The 19,651-nt window shown below is 39.6% G+C and overlaps 1 protein-coding gene across 2 annotated transcripts; it reads left to right on the top strand.

The window, feature by feature from the left end:
• Positions 1 to 4,134: 4,134 nt before the first annotated feature.
• On the top strand, positions 4,135 to 19,175 carry LOC127972145 (uncharacterized). Of its 2 annotated transcripts, XM_052575453.1 has the most exons (10): positions 4,188 to 4,322; positions 5,066 to 5,094; positions 5,213 to 5,347; positions 12,019 to 12,181; positions 12,955 to 13,147; positions 13,251 to 13,319; positions 13,503 to 13,604; positions 14,771 to 15,176; positions 15,301 to 15,438; positions 15,629 to 19,175. In XM_052575453.1, exons 3-10 carry the CDS (start codon positions 5,236 to 5,238, stop codon positions 15,793 to 15,795), a joined length of 1,350 nt encoding a protein of 449 aa, XP_052431413.1. In that variant the 5' UTR covers positions 4,188 to 4,322; positions 5,066 to 5,094; positions 5,213 to 5,235; the 3' UTR covers positions 15,796 to 19,175. The 2 variants fall into 2 exon arrangements, with proteins under 2 accessions (XP_052431412.1, XP_052431413.1); XM_052575452.1 differs by lacking the exon at positions 5,066 to 5,094 and having other exon boundaries at positions 4,135 to 4,322.
• Positions 19,176 to 19,651: the final 476 nt, after the last annotated feature.

Raw genomic sequence — 19,651 nt, 5'->3', positions numbered from 1 at the left:
TTCTATATTATATTCATTCATTACACACAGACTGATATATTTCAAATGTTTATTTCTTTTAATTTTGATGATAATAACTGACAACTAAGGAAAATCCCAAATTAGAATTTTGTGAAAAGGTTCAATATTGAAGACACCTGGTGCCACACTCTAATCAGTTAATTAACTCAAAACACCTGCAAAGGCCTTTAAATGGTCTCTCAATAGTTCTGTAGGCTACACAATCTTGGGGAAGACTGCTGACTTGACAGTTGTCCAAAAGATGACCACACCTTGCACAAGGAGGGCAAGACACAAAAGGTCATTGCTAAATAGGCTGGCTGTTCACAGAGCTCTGTGTCCCGGCACATTAATAAAAAGGCGAAGGGACGGAAAAGATGTGGTAGAAAAAAAGTGTACAAGCAATAGAGCTGGTAAGTCCCGCCCCTTCCGTAAAACCCAGCTGGACCTTAAAGTTGAAAAACCGTCAATGCAAGTGAATGGGAGAAAATAATTATTTTCTGGTCCCGTTTGAATTGTGCCATGAATGTGAACAGTGACAGTATATGGTATGATTTATCGGCTAGCAGTTGTGGAAAAGACATAACGAGAAAGACTACATGTCGCCTATGTGACGTCACCCCATAAAGTTGACTTACCTGTGGTTTTCGCCAACCTCAAAGATTTTGTCCTCTCCCTGAAAGAAGGTGGTGAAGTGCACCAAAGACACAGCCATGTTTAGCGGGATCCGTGAGCTAGAGCCATGTGCTAGTGTTGTTGACGTTTCAAACATGTCGAAAGCAGCAAAGAGTTGTAGTCCACAAAGTGCTGTCACAAAAAGTCTACCCCTATCAAACTTCTACCTGCTAAATTGTAACATTCTTCACACGAAAGATTATATAAAAAATTCACAGACAACATATGTTCACATTCATGTCACAATTCAAACGGGACCAGAAAATAATTATTTTCTCCCATTAATGAAATTAATCCCATTTGCATTGACAGTTTTTCAACTTTGAGGTCCAGTGGGGTTTTACGGAGGGGGCGGGACTTACCAGCTCTATAGGGATAACCACATCCTGGAGAGGATAGTGAAACAAAACCCATTCAAAACTGTGGGGGAGATTCACAAAGAGTGGACTGCAGCTGGAGTCAGTGCTTCAAGAACCACCACGCACAGACATATGCAAGACATGGGTTTCAGCTGTCGGATTCCTGGTGTCAAGCCACTCTTGAACAAGACACAGCGTCAGAAGCGTCTCACCTGGGCTAAAGACAAAAAGGACTGGACTGCTGCTGAGTGGTCCAAAGTTATGTTCTCTAATGAAAGTAACTTTTGCATTTCCTTTGGAAACCAAGGTCCCAGAGTCTGGAGGAAGAATGGAGAGGCACACAATCCACGTTGCTTGAGGTCCAGTGTAAAGTTTCCACAGTCAGTGATGGTTTTTGGGCCCATGTCATCTGCTGGTGTTGGTCCATTGTGTTTTCTGAGGTCCAAGGTCAACGCAGCCGTATACCAGGAAGTTTTAGAGCACTTCATGCTTCCTGCTGCTGATCAACTTTATGGAGATGCAGATTTCATTTTCCAACAGGATGTGGCACCTGCACACACTGCCAAAGCAGTACCTGATTTAAGGGCCATTGTATCCCTGTTCTTAATTGGCCAGCAAACTTGTCTTCTATGGGGTATTGTGAAGAGGAAGATGTGATATGCCAGACCCAAGAATGCAGAAGAGCTGAAGGCCACTATCAGAGACACCTGGTCTCTCATAACACCTGAGCAGTGCCACAGACTGATCCACTCCATGCCACGCCGCATTGCTGCAGTCATTCAGACAAAAGAGACACAACTAAGTATTGAGTGCTGTACATGCTCATACTTTTCATGCTCATACCTTTCAGTTGGCCAGCATTTCTAAAAATCCTTTCTTTGTATTGGTCTTAAGTAATATTCAAATTTTCTGAGATACTGAATTTGGGATTTTACGTAGTTGTCAGTTATAATCATCAAAATTAAAAGAAACATATTTGAAATATATCAGTCTTTGTGTAATGAATGAATATAATATACAAGTTTCACTTTTTGAATGATAGTTCACTGTTATATTGACAAAATGACAAAGCATTTTGACTATCATGTTTGTAAACAATGACACAAGGACTTGTCATTCTGATGGCACTGATGTTCATTGATATTGTATTAAGGATATTGAGCAAGTTACAGGCTTTGTTTTTGTCTGGGTTTGTACCAATTGTTTTGAAAAATGCACTCACTGGTTTGCAAATCTTAAGAATTATTCAAGAAATGATATATATATATATATAGAGAGAGAGAGAGAGAGAGAGAGAGAGAGAGAGAGAGAGAGCAGTTATTGTCATACAAAAGAACAAAAAGTGTTTAAAAGAATCATGAATTAAGCTGGCACGTTTAAATGTTTGCTAACATATTTATTAGTTCTTACTTTGATTTTCAACTATAGCCCTAGCCCTAGCCCTAGCTGAGATCTGCTTCTGCTGCTCATACTGTGATCAGCCGCCCTTCCCCCACAGCACTCTCTGATCGCGCGCGCGCCCTTCCCCCACAGCACTGTCTCTGACTGACTCGCTGCAGATGAGATGCTTGCATATCAGCCCTGCTGTGGGTTTGCAGACTTCAATTGACTGTTTTGATTAATAAATGCTATTACAGTTTTTTTTCAATCGCTTACAAGCGCTTACCCATATTTTAGATACTTTTTCTAAACTCTTAACACAGACTCACACCTACAAAACACAATTGGCCAAATGGATAATTTTCTTCTCGAAAACACATTTTGTTAAATATATACTAAATCTTAATTTCAAAATAGAACACATCTTTCTGTCAATACACCAACTTTACCAAAACACTGGAAATCTGACTCAAAATTAAATTATTCTGTCAAAGAATAACACTTGTTTTCACCTCAAAAGGTACATGCAGTCAAAGTACACCAGGTTTCAAAATACTGGCTATTGTTGACATTACAAAAACTGCATAGACTTTTCAGTCTCAGTTTTACAGGTATTTGCATGCAAAACATGCAATTCACTGTTTTACACTAAATTTCTTGGTTAGGAACTGTATGTCCAAATGTACAGTAATGTTTACATTCAAAAGCATTCCAGTAAAAAGCTATTTTTTTCCTTTACTGTTTACTGCAGGAGGTACAGTAGAAACATAGAACAGAAAAGCTTTGACAGTATTGCATACAGTGAACAGAATATCCATCTCACTGCTCCTGCTCTTCTCCTGGGCCTGGCCCCCTTGCTCTTACTCTTCCTTGTCCATACATTACAGTGTTTGTCTTTTTCTGTTTCCAAAAATATTACTCTTCAAAGTCCTCCTTTTACTGTATTGTATAAGTGTCAATGTAATAGAAAAACAAATAACCCCTGCAATTGAGTCTAAGCCAGATTGGAATCAGCTGTGGTTGGCCCAATTTACACAACATAAATCAGCTAAGATAAATTGTTTTTGAACTGATATCATTGCAGAAGCAGAGGTTTTTATACTGTAGGTTTGGAACATTGTTTTTGCTATTGTGGGATGTTGTGTGTTAACATTTGTAAATACTACAAAAGAGAGCAGTTATAGTCATACAAAAGAACAAAAGTGTTTAAAAGAATCATGAATTAAGCTGGCACGTTTAAATGTTTGTTTACAGATTTATTAGTTCTTACTTTGATTTTCAACTATAGCCCTAGCTCTAGCCCTAGCTGAGATCTGCTTCTGCTGCTCATACTGTGATCAGCCGCCCTTCCCCCACAGCACTCTCTGATCGCGCGCGCGCCCTTCCCCCACAGCACTGTCTCTGACTGACTCACTGCAGATGAGATGAATGAATGAACTAACAAAAGTCTTGTGAGCTCTAGTTTACAGCAGACCTGCACGTTTTGAATATTCTTATTTGTAATTCTCTTAAAAACTTTATGATGTGGTGTTATTTTATAAAAATAAGTGCACACCGGGTACTTTTTGCTCTTTTAAACCAGTGCTTGTACGGACATGCGCACTGGTTCATAGTTTGAGGTGGGTGCTCGGTTAAAAAGTGATCATGTGCTCTGTCCACTAGAAAGACTAACTTCATCACATTTTTTTTTTAAGTTTGAAGAAACAGTAATGTGGTTAAAACAAATATCATTGCCACCAGATAATTTTCTATTAGGCCAAATAAATGTAGTCACAATTTCAACGTGAAATCCAAATACGTAACTACGTCATTTACGCAAGTCAGCGACGGTGGTGTTTTCCCGGGAAATGCAGACACGTGACGATGGAACGCGCGAAACAGACGACAAACAACCCACCAGGAGGAAAGGTGAGATCAAGACTTTTCCTGAAAATGCATGATAACTAAATACATTGTGTAATATGAAATATAGTACGATGTATGTTTATTTTAGTGGTTTAATTATTTTTTGTAATAGGGTTTTATTTACTTCTCGATTGTATTTGAGTTTGCTTCTAAGCCTGTGTCATTTGATGATTTGTTGCAATAATGAAAACAAATTGTATATATAAAATTGACTATTAAATATAATTTTGTTATTTTTCATATAATAGTACTTTAGGTTCTACAAAGTAATCAAGACAACCGAGTCAGTGGTAGTTTACTAAATCATTGTTTTTCTCAAAAGTGTTGTAAAATATCAACAGTAATTTGAAATAATTCATTCTCATTTTTTAATATCATTATTTTATATATTATATTTTATGTAATACATTATTACATTATTTGCCCCCGAATTGGTTTTTTAGTGGAATGTTTTATTTTAATAATTTATCTTCACTGAGATTTTTTTGCACAATGACCATGAATTGATACTTTATAACATTTGTATTTTGTTTCAAGCTCCAAAGCAGACAAAAAGCACATTAAAAATAGTCCATATAAATCTAGCTGGTTATTGACTGAAAATCTCCCATATACTTTAGCTCTTAAATCAAATATAGATTGACATCAATTGTGGTTACAAGACACACAAGAACCAATGGTTTTTGGCATTAATGACATTTCCATTAAAAAAAAATATATATATAATATAAAGATTTGTTCCACAGAAAAACACAACACCGGTTTGGATATGAGGGTTAGTATGTTAATTATGTGTGTTTTTGGTGAACAATTCCAGTAAGATCAACAGGATTTTTTAAAATATGCTTGTTTATTTCATTCACCTTCTATTTATTTGTATTTATTTTTTCCAGTCATTTCAAGAAAGAAAGTCGCCATGCTGGGAAATAAAAGACGTAGGAAACCTCTGCAGGACGCTGAGCATCATCACATTACCTGTAAAACTGACAAGCCTGGGCTTCGAGAGCAGTTCATCAGCAAATATAAAGGCAAGTATAAATGACTAAGCAGTTTAGTAACTAATAACTAGGGCTGGGGGATATGGCAAAAAAGTTATCACGATAATTGTTTTATATTAGTCGATATCGATAATTATCACAATAAATGTCAAATCTTTATTTCTTTCAAGTTTAAAGGCAGATATTTGCTCCTAAGTGAAAGTTGTAGAAACCAGAGCATTAATTGTGGTTTTAAACTACTCTTTATTGTCAGAACATATCATGACAAACACTTGCCAAACAGGTGAACATTTCACAAATCTGAGGTAGAACATTCAAACATTTGTTATTTTTCCTTAACAAAATAAATATATTTATTGGAAAATGTATTTCTTAGTTCCTGGATGTGCTAATGGGGGATATTGTTTCAAGTCTTGAAACAGGTTTGTGTTGCCTGACTTTGATGGCACGGATCTTCAGCACAGTTTACAGTGCAGGCAGCAATATTAATATTAGATATATTTTGTCTCAAAATGCATATTTGACAATGATTTGCAGCAGTATTAGATTCAGTTAGGAGCAGATTTACTATGTAAAATTTATGTTCATTAACAAAAACAGTAACATCTTTTAAAACGACCTCAATTTTATTTGGTAAAATGTAATATTCTGACTGTTTGAGTTTTATTAAAATTAACCATTGGTCATCCAGTATCATGCATTTAGATCATGATAACCACAAAACCAAATACTGTAACTATTTTATTAATCCTTTAATACATTGTCTACATTACAGTTTTTTTCAATCGCTAACAAGCGCTTAACCATACTTCAGATACTTTTTCTAAACTCTTAACACAGACTCACACCTACAAAACACAATTAGCCAAATGGATAATTTTTTTCTCAAAAACACATTTTGTTAAATTTATACTAAATCTTCATTTCAAAATAGAACACATCTTTCTCTGCACACACCAACTTTACCAAAACACTGGAAATCTGACTCAAAATTAAATTATTCTGTCAAAGAATAACACTTGTTTTCACCTCAAAAGGTACATGCAGTCAATCAAAGTACACCAGGTTTCAAAATACTGGCTATTGTTGACATTACAAAAACTGCATAGACTTTTCAGTCTCAGTTTTACAGGTATTTGCATGCAAAACATGCAATTCATTGTTTTACACTAAATTTCTTGGTTAGGAACTGTATGTCCAAATGTACAGTAATGTTCACATTCAAAAGCATTCCAGTAAAAAGCTATTTTTCCTTTACTGTTTACTGCAGGAGGTACAGTAGAAACACGGTATGATAGAACAGAAAAGGTTTGACAGTATTGCTTACAGTGAACAAAATATCCATGAAACACATAAGAGCATTCTGAACAAAAAAACAACAACAGAAAAATGCCCAGAATAAAAAAAGGAGGGGGGGGGGGGTAAAATAAAAACAATCTCTCACTGCTCCTGCTCCTCTCACTGCATCTCTCACTGCATCTCTGACTGCTACTGCTCCTCTCACTGCATCTCTCACTGCATCTCTCACTGCTCCTGCTCCTCTCACTGCATCTCTCACTGCATCTCTGACTGCTCCTGCTCCTCTCACTGCTCCTCTCACTGCATCTCTCACTGCTCCTCTCACTGCATCTCTCACTGCTCCTCTCACTGCATCTCTGACTGCTCCTGCTCCTCTCACTGCATCTCTGACTGCTCCTGCTCCTCTCACTGCTCCTCTCACTGCATCTCTCACTGCTCCTCTCACTGCATCTCTCACTGCTCCTCTCACTGCTCCTGCTCCTCTCACTGCATCTCTCACTGCTCCTCTCACTGCATCTCTGACTGCTCCTGCTCCTCTCACTGCATCTCTCACTGCATCTCTCACTGCTCCTCTCACTGCATCTCTGACTGCTCCTGCTTTATTATTTTCAAAATAATAGCAGTACAATGTGACTAACCAGAATAATCAAGGTTTTTAGTATATTTTTTATTGCTACGTGGCAAACAAGTTACCAGTAGGTTCAGTAGATTGTCAGAAAACAAACAAGACCCAGCATTCATGATATGCACGCTCTTAAGGCTGTGCAATTGGGCAATTAGTTGAAAGGGGTGTGTTCAAAAAAATAGCAGTGTCTACCTTTGACTGTACAAACTCAAAACTATTTTGTACAAACATTTTTTTTTTCTGGGATTTAGCAATCCTGTGAATCACTAAACTAATATTTAGTTGTATGACCACAGTTTTTTAAAACTGCTTGACATCTGTGTGGCATGGAGTCAACCAACTTGTGGCACCTCTCAGCTGTTATTCCACTCCATGATTCTTTAACAACATTCCACAATTCATTCACATTTCTTGGTTTTGCTTCAGAAACAGCATTTTTGATATCACCCCACAAGTTCTCAATTGGATTAAGGTCTGGAGATTGGGCTGGCCACTCCATAACATGAATTTTGTTGGTTTGGAACCAAGACTTTGCCCGTTTACTAGTGTGTTTTGGGTCATTGTCTTGTTGAAACAACCATTTCAAGGGCATGTCCTCTTCAGCATAGGGCAACATGACCTCTTCAAGTATTTTAACATATGCAAACTGATCCATGATCCCTGGTATGCGATAAATAGGCCCAACACCATAGTAGGAGAAACATGCCCATATCATGATGCTTGCACCTCCATGCTTCACTGTCTTCACTGTGTACTGTGGCTTGAATTCAGAGTTTGGGGGTCGTCTCACAAACTGCCTGTGGCCCTTGGACCCAAAAAGAACAATTTTACTCTCATCAGTCCACAAAATGTTCCTCCATTTCTCTTTAGGCCAGTTGATGTGTTCTTTGGCAAATTGTAACCTCTTCTGCACATGCCTTTTTTTTAAACAGAGGGACTTTGCGGGGGATTCTTGAAAATAGATTAGCTTCACACAGACGTCTTCTAACTGTCACAGTATTTACAGGTAACTCCAGACTGTCTTTGATCATCCTGGAGGTGATCATTGGCTGAGCCTTTGCCATTCTGGTTATTCTTCTATCCATTTTGATGGTTGTCTTCCGTTTTCTTCCACGTCTCTCTGGTTTTGCTCTCCATTTTAAGGCATTGGAGATCATTTTAGCTGAACAGCCTATCATTTTTTGCACCTCTTTATAGGTTTTCCCCTCTCTAATCAACTTTTTAATCAAAGTACGCTGTTCTTCTGAACAATGTCTTGAACGACCCATTTTCCTCAGCTTTCAAATGCATGTTCAACAAGTGTTGGCTTCATCCTTAAATAGGGGCCACCTGATTCACACCTGTTTCTTCACAAAATTGATGACCTCAGTGATTGAATGCCACACTGCTATTTTTTTGAACACACCCCTTTCAACTAATTCAACTAATTGCCCAATTGCACAGCCTTAAGAGCGTGCATATCATGAATGCTGGGTCTCATTTGTTTTCTGAGAATCTACTGAACCTACTGGTAACTTGTTTGCCACGTAGCAATAAAAAAATATACTAAAAACCTTGATTATTCTGGTTAGTCACATTGTACTGCTATTATTTTGAACAATACTGTATATCCCACATTTCATGGTGCAGTTAATATTATTAGGCTAACGTTACAGTAAATCCGTAGTAAATGGTGGGAATTTGTAGACAAAGAAGCCTTCTGACTGACCACAGTGTTTCTCCTGTTTGTCAGCGCGGTTTAATCGGCCTTTAAACTGGTTTAAATCACTGAAACGTGTGTTCTTGGCTGAAGTCAAGCGCTTCTCACTGGATCTGATGACAGAGACCGATCAGAGTAAACTCATCTGCTCTAGTGAGCTCGCGAGTCATGCTGCGCTGCCGTTTGGACTTTGAGCCGAGCGGATAAACGGTCCGTGTGGCGCGCGGGTCAAATGAGTTCGGTTCCGCTTTTGGCGCATAAACATTATCGAACATTTATCGAACTCTGGATATCGTTTTATCGAGAAATTATATCGTGATAATTATCATTATCATTTTATCGCCCAGCCCTAGTAATAATGTTAAACTACAAAACTGAGAATTTAATGTAAGGCAAGTCATATGGTTGTTAGGCCACAAGTTAAACAGTACTTTATAAATATATATATTTTTTATTGTGCAGTCCAGATTCCTGAATAGAGTTCTGCTGGCATGAGCCCTAACTGTACGTACACACAGCCGCCGACTTGAGCTGCAAAGAAGCTCTGGCCGCCCTGTCAAGGACGCTTGTCAAAAAGTACGGGGAAGCTTGTTGACGCTTTGGCCGCTCTGACATAGCATGGAGAAGAGAAGTGTCACAACATAAAATGTAATAAACAGAAAAAACAAGCAATACACTGAAGAAACCATTTATAATGACAGAATTATTATAACCGTTTTGGTCACATTTGTTTGGGAAGAAAAGAATAATTAGCTATTATTGTTATATTAATATTATATTTACTTTAATGTAATTGGTCAAATTGGTGTTACCGTGAGCAAATTAATTGCATTCCCGCTTAAAACGAGCGCTCGTAAATATTTCAAATAAGTTGAGCTCATTCTCAAATGTGTATCACTGTTGGATAATCGTGAAGTTGCTGTGTTTGGTGCTGCTTGAGAAGACATCGGACTCGGAGATTTTGGGTTCATGAAACCCTCCAGGGCCGTTATCAATTCAGAGAGTATCACCGGCTGGTGCAGCAGCTGCAGCTCGATGACGAGAGGTACGTCCAGCGGAACTTCAGGCTGGACACAGTTTGATAGCGTGTTGATAGAACTAATGTTTTGGTAGGAACGAAAGTTTACATCGTATGTTTCTCCGGAATCAGCCAGCGCGAAGGACGTCTATATTCCGATTGGTTGCTGGCGTTTTGCTGCTGCTTGCCGCTGAACATTGCTCATTACCATAAAGTTGAGCTACTTCAACTTTCAGATTGACGCTCTAGTCGCTCAAAACGCCATGCCAAGGAATTTGACGCTCCTTGCAGCTGAGAGAAGCCAGCTTCCATTGAAAATGAATGACTTCCGGTAACTTTGGAAGCTCAAGTCGGCGGAGGTGTGTACGTCGTACAGTAAAACAAAGCAGTTGCATTTTTGCACTTCTGGTTCCATCAACCCAAAGTCAATGTTTATTTGCACATACATAACCCAATTATGCATAATAAGCCAACAGTTCTGGTGGTCATGTAAACGCAGACTAAGGTAATCATAAACGGCATAAGCATAAACCAATCGACACAGCTAGATTTTGTCTATGTTGTTCCAAACCCGTAAAACCTTCGTTCATCTTCGGAACACAAATTAAGATATTTTTGATGAAATCTGAGAGCTGGATCACTCCTCCATAGACTTCCAAGGGACTGAAACTTGTTGGCCCAGAAAAGTTATAAAAGAGATCATTAATATAGTCCAAGTGACTACAGTGGCTCAGTCTTAAGTTTATCAAGCGACGAGAATACTTTTTGTGTGCAAAAAACAACAAAAATAATGACTTTATTCCACTATTCATTTCCTTCTCTTTGGGCCACGAGTTTTTTCACGTAGTAAAACTGCGCAGTGGGTCTGTGTTACACGTCACCACGTAGGCTCACTATTGGTCGACGCTGGTCATGTGTGTGATGCGTGTGACGTGCAACACAGACGCACTGCGCAGTTTTACTACGTGAAAAAACTCGTGGCCCAAAGAGAAGGAAATGAATAGTGGAATAAAGTCGTTATTTTTATTTATTTTTTGCGCACAAAAAGTATTCTCGTCGCTTGATAAACTTAAGACTGAGCCACTGTAGTCACTTGGACTATATTAATGATCTCTTTAATAACTTTTCTGGGCCAACAAGTTTCAGTCCCTTGGAAGTCTATGGAGGAGTGATCCAGCTCTCAGATTTCATCAAAAATATCTTAATTTGTGTTCCGAAGATGAACTAAGGTTTTACGGGTTTGGAACAACATGAGGGTGAGTAATTACTGACAGAAATTTCATTTTTGGGTAAACTATCCCTTTAACCTGTGTTCTGTGGCTTATTGAAGTGAGCATGTGTGATGTGTGACAGGAAAGTGTCCTTATTGTGGATTTAAGCACATCCAGAGAGAGCAAGCGTTTTCTCTACCCAAGAAACTCTTAAAATGTGTTCTCATCTCATGCAGAGGTGGTACAGTCAAAATCCTGCATCCGATACTGGATGAGAGGAGAATATGAGTCTGTAAGATTCCCACTGATATTCTGGAATACTCTTGGGCTTTGTTTAACATCACAAGTGACATGACATATGAAATACACAAAGTCAGATACACATATGGTTTGCTTTTGACGTCATTAACCTGATTTACTTATAAAGGCACACAATCAGTCAAACATACATTACAAGAATGTAGAAACATTATATATATTACACAAGGATATGGATTTTCTATAGGGTTCTAAAATCCTATAAGGTTTTTGTGGAGGGAACTAGGTGAGGTGAACTACCGGGTTGGCCTTCAAAAATACGTCATCACTGCGGCACTCTGTTCTAAACAATATATAGCCATGATCATATTGTTTGTGTAAGAAAATGTATGTAATTTTAACTGTATAATTTTAAGACTTAAAAGTATGAAAAGCAAAGCATGCTTTGAGATTAGCCTGGCTGACTATTTTCCTTCAGTAATTTCCCTTCTACATCATATAATGTACATCATATGGTAGAGAACTTTTAGTAAGAATCAAAATAATATTTGACATTAAAGAAACTGAAGCTAATGTATTTCTCCTCTTCAGGGCGTGGAGTTTTCACCACTGGAGCTTTTTTCAGAGGTGATTTTGTTCTTGAATACAGAGGTGAACTTCTGAGTTCACAGGAGAGTCTGGACCGAACTGAACACTACACTGAAGCTGAGAACACGTTCCTGTTTGATTTTCAGTGGCATGGAAAGAATTGGTGGTGAGTACAGAACTGTTGGATTGATGTAGTAGGTATGCTAAAATATCTGGAACTGTAAGATACTTAGTTCATGCCTGTAGTTCTGTTCGCTCGTTTCTTTTGGTCCGGATACGCTTAGTGTTCAGATTGGCATTTCTATCGTTGAACCTAAGTTATGATTGACCAGTCTGTCCTTTTTAGGGTCACATATTCCTGTTTTTGGTTTATTTACATGTCTCTGGTCCATGTTATGTTCATATTTCATTTGAACTGCACCAGAGTTCATTTGGAAGCCAACTGAGACCCTTCTTTTCAGCGTCTCGGTCCGCTTGTTTGGTCGCACCAGGTTTCAAATAGCAGCTTTCACATTTATTCAGATGAACCACATTAACAGTCTAAAAAAACATGCCAGATGTGAACACACCCTAATACTTCAAATTCACCATGAACTGACCCTAAAGAGAACAACATGGTAACTTTTAGATGCTTTTATCTGAGAGCTGTACATTACCATACATTGCAGTACACTATCATATAGATCAGTGGTTCTGAGACCCTCCTCTGCAGGTTCTGTATGTCTCCTTCACCTGATGCACTCAGATGAGTTCATAGAGCCATGTTCTGATGAAGAACTCCTCATCTCAATCAGGTGGATTAAAACACGAGACATACAGCATATGCAGAGTGGTGGGTTCCCAGGACTGGGGTTCAGAACCACTTGTAAAAATAACTGTACATGTCTAGCATATATACTAAGATTATAAGTATTGAGTGTTCATTTTATGTTTTTATAGCATGGATGCATCTAAAGAAGACTCGTCTTTGGGAAGACTTGCAAACGATGAGACCAGAAATCCTACTTGCAAAATGAGAACCGTTGAAGTGAGCAGAAAACCTCACCTGTGTCTGTTTGCTGTACGAGACATTCTACCAGGAGAGGAAATCACTTACAATTATGGAGACTCAGATTGGCCATGGCGAGTCAAGGTACTATCAATAAAATGCTAAAGAGATTGATCAGTAATTCATGATCATTTTTTACTCTAATTCTGATTAGTTACCATGTGATTGTGGTCTCATATTTCTCAAGCCTTTGAATAAAGCATCAGCAGAATCCACTGATAAAACGAGAGCCAGCAGTTTGCGCCTGCATAAATCCGTAAGTCCACTTTAAAACATCTGTATCATTATTCTATATTATTGACTCTTTCAGCATAGAGTTGTGTGTGGAATGATATATAAAGTATAGGACAGCTAGAGGAATGAACATTAACAAGTTTTTTTTGTCCTTTACAAATATTCTGATATTTTGATATTCACTGGTTTCTTTTCTGACATCTAGCCCCATTGTGCAGCTTCTGTTTCCTCTCCTGAACTGGACAAGGTAAACAGCAATGGTCCTCATAAGCAGTCAGGCAAATCAAGAACATCAAGGAATAAAACGGTAACCATCTTAAACATGCAGCAACTATCTACTGATGTTTACTGCCAGCTAGTTAAAAATGCAATAAGTGATTTCTGAGAAACACTTAATATTTGAAATCGACACCCAAACAAACACACCCCTCCCTTCATTGCTCCGCCCCCAAAATAATGAACACGCAACACAGTCAACCACTATTAGCTGGTGCTCAGGTGTTCAAATAGAAAATATCTTTATTGCTGGCAAACCATAGAATGGTTTGGTTTAAGTTGATTTGTAGGTGCATATCGACTTCATCAAGCACCCGTGTCATTTGAAATGTATTTATGTACTCACAATTAAAAAAAACAAACAAGAAATTATTTAACGCTGCAGTCCTAGTTTTTCGTCTTTGTCGCCATTTCTGTTCGAAATCTGCAATTGCAGTCATTCGTGGAACTATCAACTTTACATGGGTTGTGCTTTGACACGGCACAGGGAGAATGAATCCAATGTTTTGAGGAGAATGCGCTGCTGTCAGTCACATCGCGTCGGTGTGGATACTGTCATTTGCAATCACAGATTATACTTTTTGGAAGTATGAGTCATGACCAACAGAAGAATGTTCACCGGAAAATGACACTGGAACAAGTAACATCCACTTTTGTTCTGACCAACTAAGGGTAAAAAAAGCATTGCAGTAAATCGCGCTGATGAAAGGTGGGGTATGTGATTTGCAAAACGGCCGGCAGATTTTGAAAATACACAACTCCTATGGCCTTACCTTCTTTCCTTTGACTCCACCCATTCGAAGTACATGGACATGATGGGGAGGGGGTATGGTACGACCTTTTGATTGATGCAGTTACTGTCTAATGATTCTAGGTAGTTTTGGAAATGATTGGCTGGAGTTTTTCGAGTCCTGCCTGTTCCACAGATGATTAAATTGCTTACTTTTCATTTCAGTGCTTCTAACTCAGTGGCTGTAAGTGGGTTAGGAATAGGATTTCAAGTGATTTTGAAAAAATGGACAAAAAAGAGAATTACATACCCCACCTTTAAATCTAACAATCGCTTATCAATTATCATATCACATCAAACCGTGCAAACTATACTTTGTTCTCAAATTGTTAATGTTAACAACATCAGCATTGTGTGACTACATTTAAGGCCCTTCAGATATTTATCCTTGTTTTCGTGTGGGCCAGGCGGCCAGTCTCTTTTTTTCTGTAGCCACTCCAAAGTCCAAGTCACCCACGTCACCTTCAACCTCGCCTGTGCAGCCCTCATCATCCTCGCCTGCCTACAGAGGAGGAGAGTGCATCAACAAAGCTGCTTGCGAATGTGGCATAAAGAACCCTGAAGCACTGTCATCAACTAGGCTCAGGAAACACATAGCAACCATGTCTAAAATTCTTAACCTTAATGAGAATGAAGCAGACCAACTGGCTGATTTCCTTGGTCACGATATCCGAATCCACAGACAGTATTATCGGTTACCAAAGGGAACACTGCAGCTGGCAAAAATGAGTAAAGTCCTAATGGCCATGGAGAAAGGAACACTGTCTGACTACAAAGGAAAGAAACTTGATGACATTGAAATCGACCCAAATGGTATGAGTATACATGCTCTGTGTGTATCTGTGCTGTACATATTTGCAAAACAATGTATATATTCATGTCACAGATACTAGGTATAAGCAATAAAGTGTTCATTTTTCGTTAATTAATTATTAAGAGCAACTTGAGGCCCAAGGTGATTCCATGTCAAGTGATGAGGAGGATTCCAGTGACCTATCTCAGACATCAGCACCAGCACCAGTACAGACTGATCAACCTGTTCAATCTGATCAAGCTGTTTCACAGGAGGATCAAGGTAAGAAAAATCTCTACATTGCACAAACAACAATAATCAAATAAACATGAATTGGCTCCATGCAGCAATATCCAGACAAATTCAAAAAAAAAAATATGCATTGGGAACACAGTCTTGATTTGCTCTTTACTCACCGATTTAGTTGTAATGAGAATGTGTAATGAGAATTAACTTTTTAATTATTTCATAGGTTCTTCAAATGCTCCAAAAAAGAAATGGGAGGACAGTGAGGTAAAAGCAGTAGAGAGACACATGATGAGTTTCATCAAGACATGCAAAGTTCCTGGTAAGCAAGACTGTGAAAGATGCATTCACGCAGAGCCAGAAGCTTTACGCAGCGAACATGGACTGGTGTGAAAAATTATGTGCGGAACAGGATCACGACTCTTAAAAGAAAGGGTGGTTTGTAGGGAGGGACAAACACTTCAACACTTTGCACATTATGCTCTTTTTGTAGGAAATGGAGCTAAATTAAAAGAAATGAGGATAAAGGTGTAGAAATATTTTGTGGATGGAATGAAACAGAATATAAAGTGAAAAGTTAGAGTATAAGAAGGCTAATGAAGAAGTAGAGGATAGTAAGAGTCAATTTTCTTTGTTCAGTTACAATATAGTTGGATGAAATGTCATGTTAAACTTTTTGATATTTCTGTCATAGAGGGAGGGGAGAATGTAAAGATGATAAAAAAGGGAAGAGTGAATAGCTGTGCTGGACATGGGCTGTGGCTGGATGTAACCGATTGGTGAGAGTTGCCGTGTGCAGACGAGAGAAGCTGAAAACTGAGATGTGATGTCAGACACTTTCTGCTTCCCGTAGTGATGCAGAGCCAGAAGCTTTGAAGCAGCGAACATGGACTGGTGTGAAAAATTATGTGCGGAACAGGATCACGACTCCTAAAAGAAAGGGTGGTTTGTAGGGAGGCACAAACACTTCAACACTTTGCACATTATGCTCTTTTCGTAAGAAATGGAGCTAAATTAAAAGAAATTAAGATAAAGGTGTAGACATTAAAATTAAGAGACGCTCGTGCTGTTTGCATACTTTACCACAGCTGAAGTAGAAAAAATGCATTATTTTCCAAATACACAGATATTTCGGAGACATTTTCATTCAATACATGCACTGCTTGATACAGTGTCTGTTTGTACAAGAATAAAGTTCAACATAAGCCTAAATAAAAACGTAAAGCGGGAAGAGAGAATGTAAAGGGGGACGTTATAGGACGTAAAGTAGAAGAGCATGTAAAGGGGATGTAAAGAGGGAGGAGAGAATGTAACTGGGACGTAAAGAGGGAGGAGAGAATGTAAAGGGGACGTAAAGAGGGAGGAGAGAATGTAAAGGGGACGTAAAGAGGGAGGAGAGAATGTAACTGGGACGTAAAGAGGGAGGAGAGAATGTAACTGGGACGTAAAGAGGGAGGAGAGAATGTAAAGGGGACGTAAAGAGGGAGGAGAGAATGTAACTGGGACGTAAAGAGGGAGGAGAGAATGTAACTGGGACGTAAAGAGGGAGGAGAGAATGTAAAGGGGACGTAAAGAGGGAGGAGAGAATGTAACTGGGACGTAAAGAGGGAGGAGAGAATGTAAAGGGGACGTAAAGAGGGAGGAGAGAATGTAAAGGGGACGTAAAGAGGGAGGAGAGAATGTAACTGGGACGTAAAGAGGGAGGAGAGAATGTAACTGGGACGTAAAGAGGGAGGAGAGAATGTAAAGGGGACGTAAAGAGGGAGGAGAGAATGTAACTGGGACGTAAAGAGGGAGGAGAGAATGTAAAGGGGACGTAAAGAGGGAGGAGAGAATGTAAAGGGGACGTAAAGAGGGAGGAGAGAATGTAAAGGGGACGTAAAGAGGGAGGAGAGAATGTAAAGGGGACGTAAAGAGGGAGGAGAGAATGTAACTGGGACGTAAAGAGGGAGGAGAGAATGTAAAGGGGACGTAAAGAGGGAGGAGAGAATGTAAAGAGGAAGGAGAGAATGTAAAGGGGACGTAAAGAGGGAAGAGAGAATGTAAAGAGGGAGGAGAGATTGTAAAGGGGACGTAAAGAGGGAGGAGAGAATGTAAAGGGGACATAAAGAGGGAGGAGAGAATGTAAAGGGGACGTAAAGAGGGAGGAGAGAATGTAAAGGGGACATAAAGAGGGAGGAGAGAATGTAAAGGGGACGTAAAGAGGGAGGGGAGAATGTAACGGGGACGTAAAGAGGGAGGAGATAATGTAAAGAGGGAGGAGAGAATGTAAAGGGGACGTAAAGAGGGAGGAGAGAATGTAAAGGGGACATAAAGAGGGAGGAGAGAATGTAAAGGGGACGTAAAGAGGGAGGAGAGAATGTAAAGGGGACGTAAAGAGGGAGGAGATAATGTAAAGAGGGAGGAGAGAATGTAAAGGGGACGTAAAGAGGGAGGAGAGAATGTAAAGGGGACGTAAAGAGGGAGGAGAGAATGTAAAGAGGGAGGAGAGAATGTAAAGGGGACGCAAAGAGGGAGGAGAGAATGTAAAGAGGGAGGAGAGAATGTAACAGTGACGTAAAGAGGGAGGAGAGAATGTAAAGGGGACGTAAAGAGGGAGGAGAGAATGTAAAGAGGGAGGAGAGAATGTAAAGAGGGAGGAGAGAATGTAAAAAGGGAGGAGAGAATGTAAAAAGGGAGGAGAGAATGTAAAGAGGGAGGAGAGAATGTAAAGGGGACGTAAAGAGGGAGGAGAGAATGTAAAGAGGGAGGAGAGAATGTAAAGGGGACGTAAAGAGGGAGGAGAGAATGTAAAGGGGACGTAAAGAGGGAGGAGAGAATGTAAAGAGGGAGGAGAGAATGTAAAGAGGGAGGAGAGAATGTAAGGGGGACGTAAAGAGGGAGGAGAGAATGTAAAGGGGACGTAAAGAGGGAGGGGAGGAGAGCATTAGGCTTGTTGGACTTCATGCAGTGCTGCACAGAACGATCAGCGGCTAACTTGAGCAGTTCTTGACGGTTAGAACTTGTGTCTGACTTCAGACAGCGACGCCCGTGACTGTGCCATAAGGCAACAGAGTACAACTAGAGTGATTGGAGAGCAGGAGGACTCAGCCAGAGCAGATTCTCTAGAGCGACTCACGAGCTCTGATGATGACACAGCTAATCCACGATTGGCAGAGTACACTGCTTGACAATGATCACGTGTGTTTCATTTTTCTTCTCACACCTTCAGTTCCACTAAGGATCACATCTGTTCTTTATAACAGTAAAAGCTCTTTTCATGTAGTTGCGATAGACCCCACTTCACTGGTATTTAGGCTTATTTTGAACTTTATTCTTGTACAAACATTAGTGCATGTATTGAATGAAAATGTCTCTGAATTATCTGTATTTGGAAAATAATGCGTTTATTCCACTTCAGCTGTAGTAAAGTATGCAAACTTAGCCTGAGCATCACTACAGGAAGCAGAAAGTGTCTGACATCACATCTCAGTTTTCAGCTTCTCTCATCTGCACACGGCAACTCTCACCAATCGGTTACATCCAGCCACAGCCCATGTCCAGCACAGCTAATATAAGGGAGGAATAGAGGGAGTAAATGTAAAGAGGATAAAGAGAGGGAGGAGTAAAGCGGGTAAAAAGAGTGAGGAGTAGAGTTAAAGAGGATAAAGAGAGGGAGGAGTGAAGAGGGAGGAGTAGAGTTAAAGAGGGAGGAGAGAATGTAAACGAGGAAGTAGAGAGATTTTGAAGAAGGGTGGATGGAGGAAGTACAGAGGATAGTTGTGCAGTGAGAATCATTCCCACCTCAAGTTAATTGATTTTTCATTGTTGTTCTGTCATTAACTGCAATGTGCACTTTCAACACAATGTGTCCAAGACTGTTAATATTAAAGAGTCATTTAATCAGAGTCCCCAAAGAGTCATTTAATCGGAGTGTGTGTGTCACTCGAGTCCCCAAAGAGTCATTTAATCGGAGTGTGTGTGTCACTCGAGTCCCCAAAGAGTCATTTAATCGGAGTGTGTGTGTCACTCGAGTCCCCAAAGAGTCATTTAATCGGAGTGTGTGTGTCACTCGAGTCCCCAAAGAGTCATTTAATCGGAGTGTGTGTGTCACTCGAGTCCCCAAAGAGTCATTTAATCGGAGTGTGTGTGTCACTCGAGTCCCCAAAGAGTCATTTAATCGGAGTGTGTGTGTGTCACTAGAGTCCCCAAACGGTCATTTAATCGGAGTGTGTGTGTGTCGCTAGAGTCCCCAAAGAGTCATTTAATC

Source organism: Carassius gibelio, chromosome B15, assembly GCF_023724105.1.
Source record: "Carassius gibelio isolate Cgi1373 ecotype wild population from Czech Republic chromosome B15, carGib1.2-hapl.c, whole genome shotgun sequence".
Classification (NCBI taxonomy): domain Eukaryota; kingdom Metazoa; phylum Chordata; class Actinopteri; order Cypriniformes; family Cyprinidae; genus Carassius; species Carassius gibelio.
The sequence above is the reverse complement of the archived record's forward strand: the minus strand, read 5'-3'. Positions and strand labels throughout refer to the sequence as shown.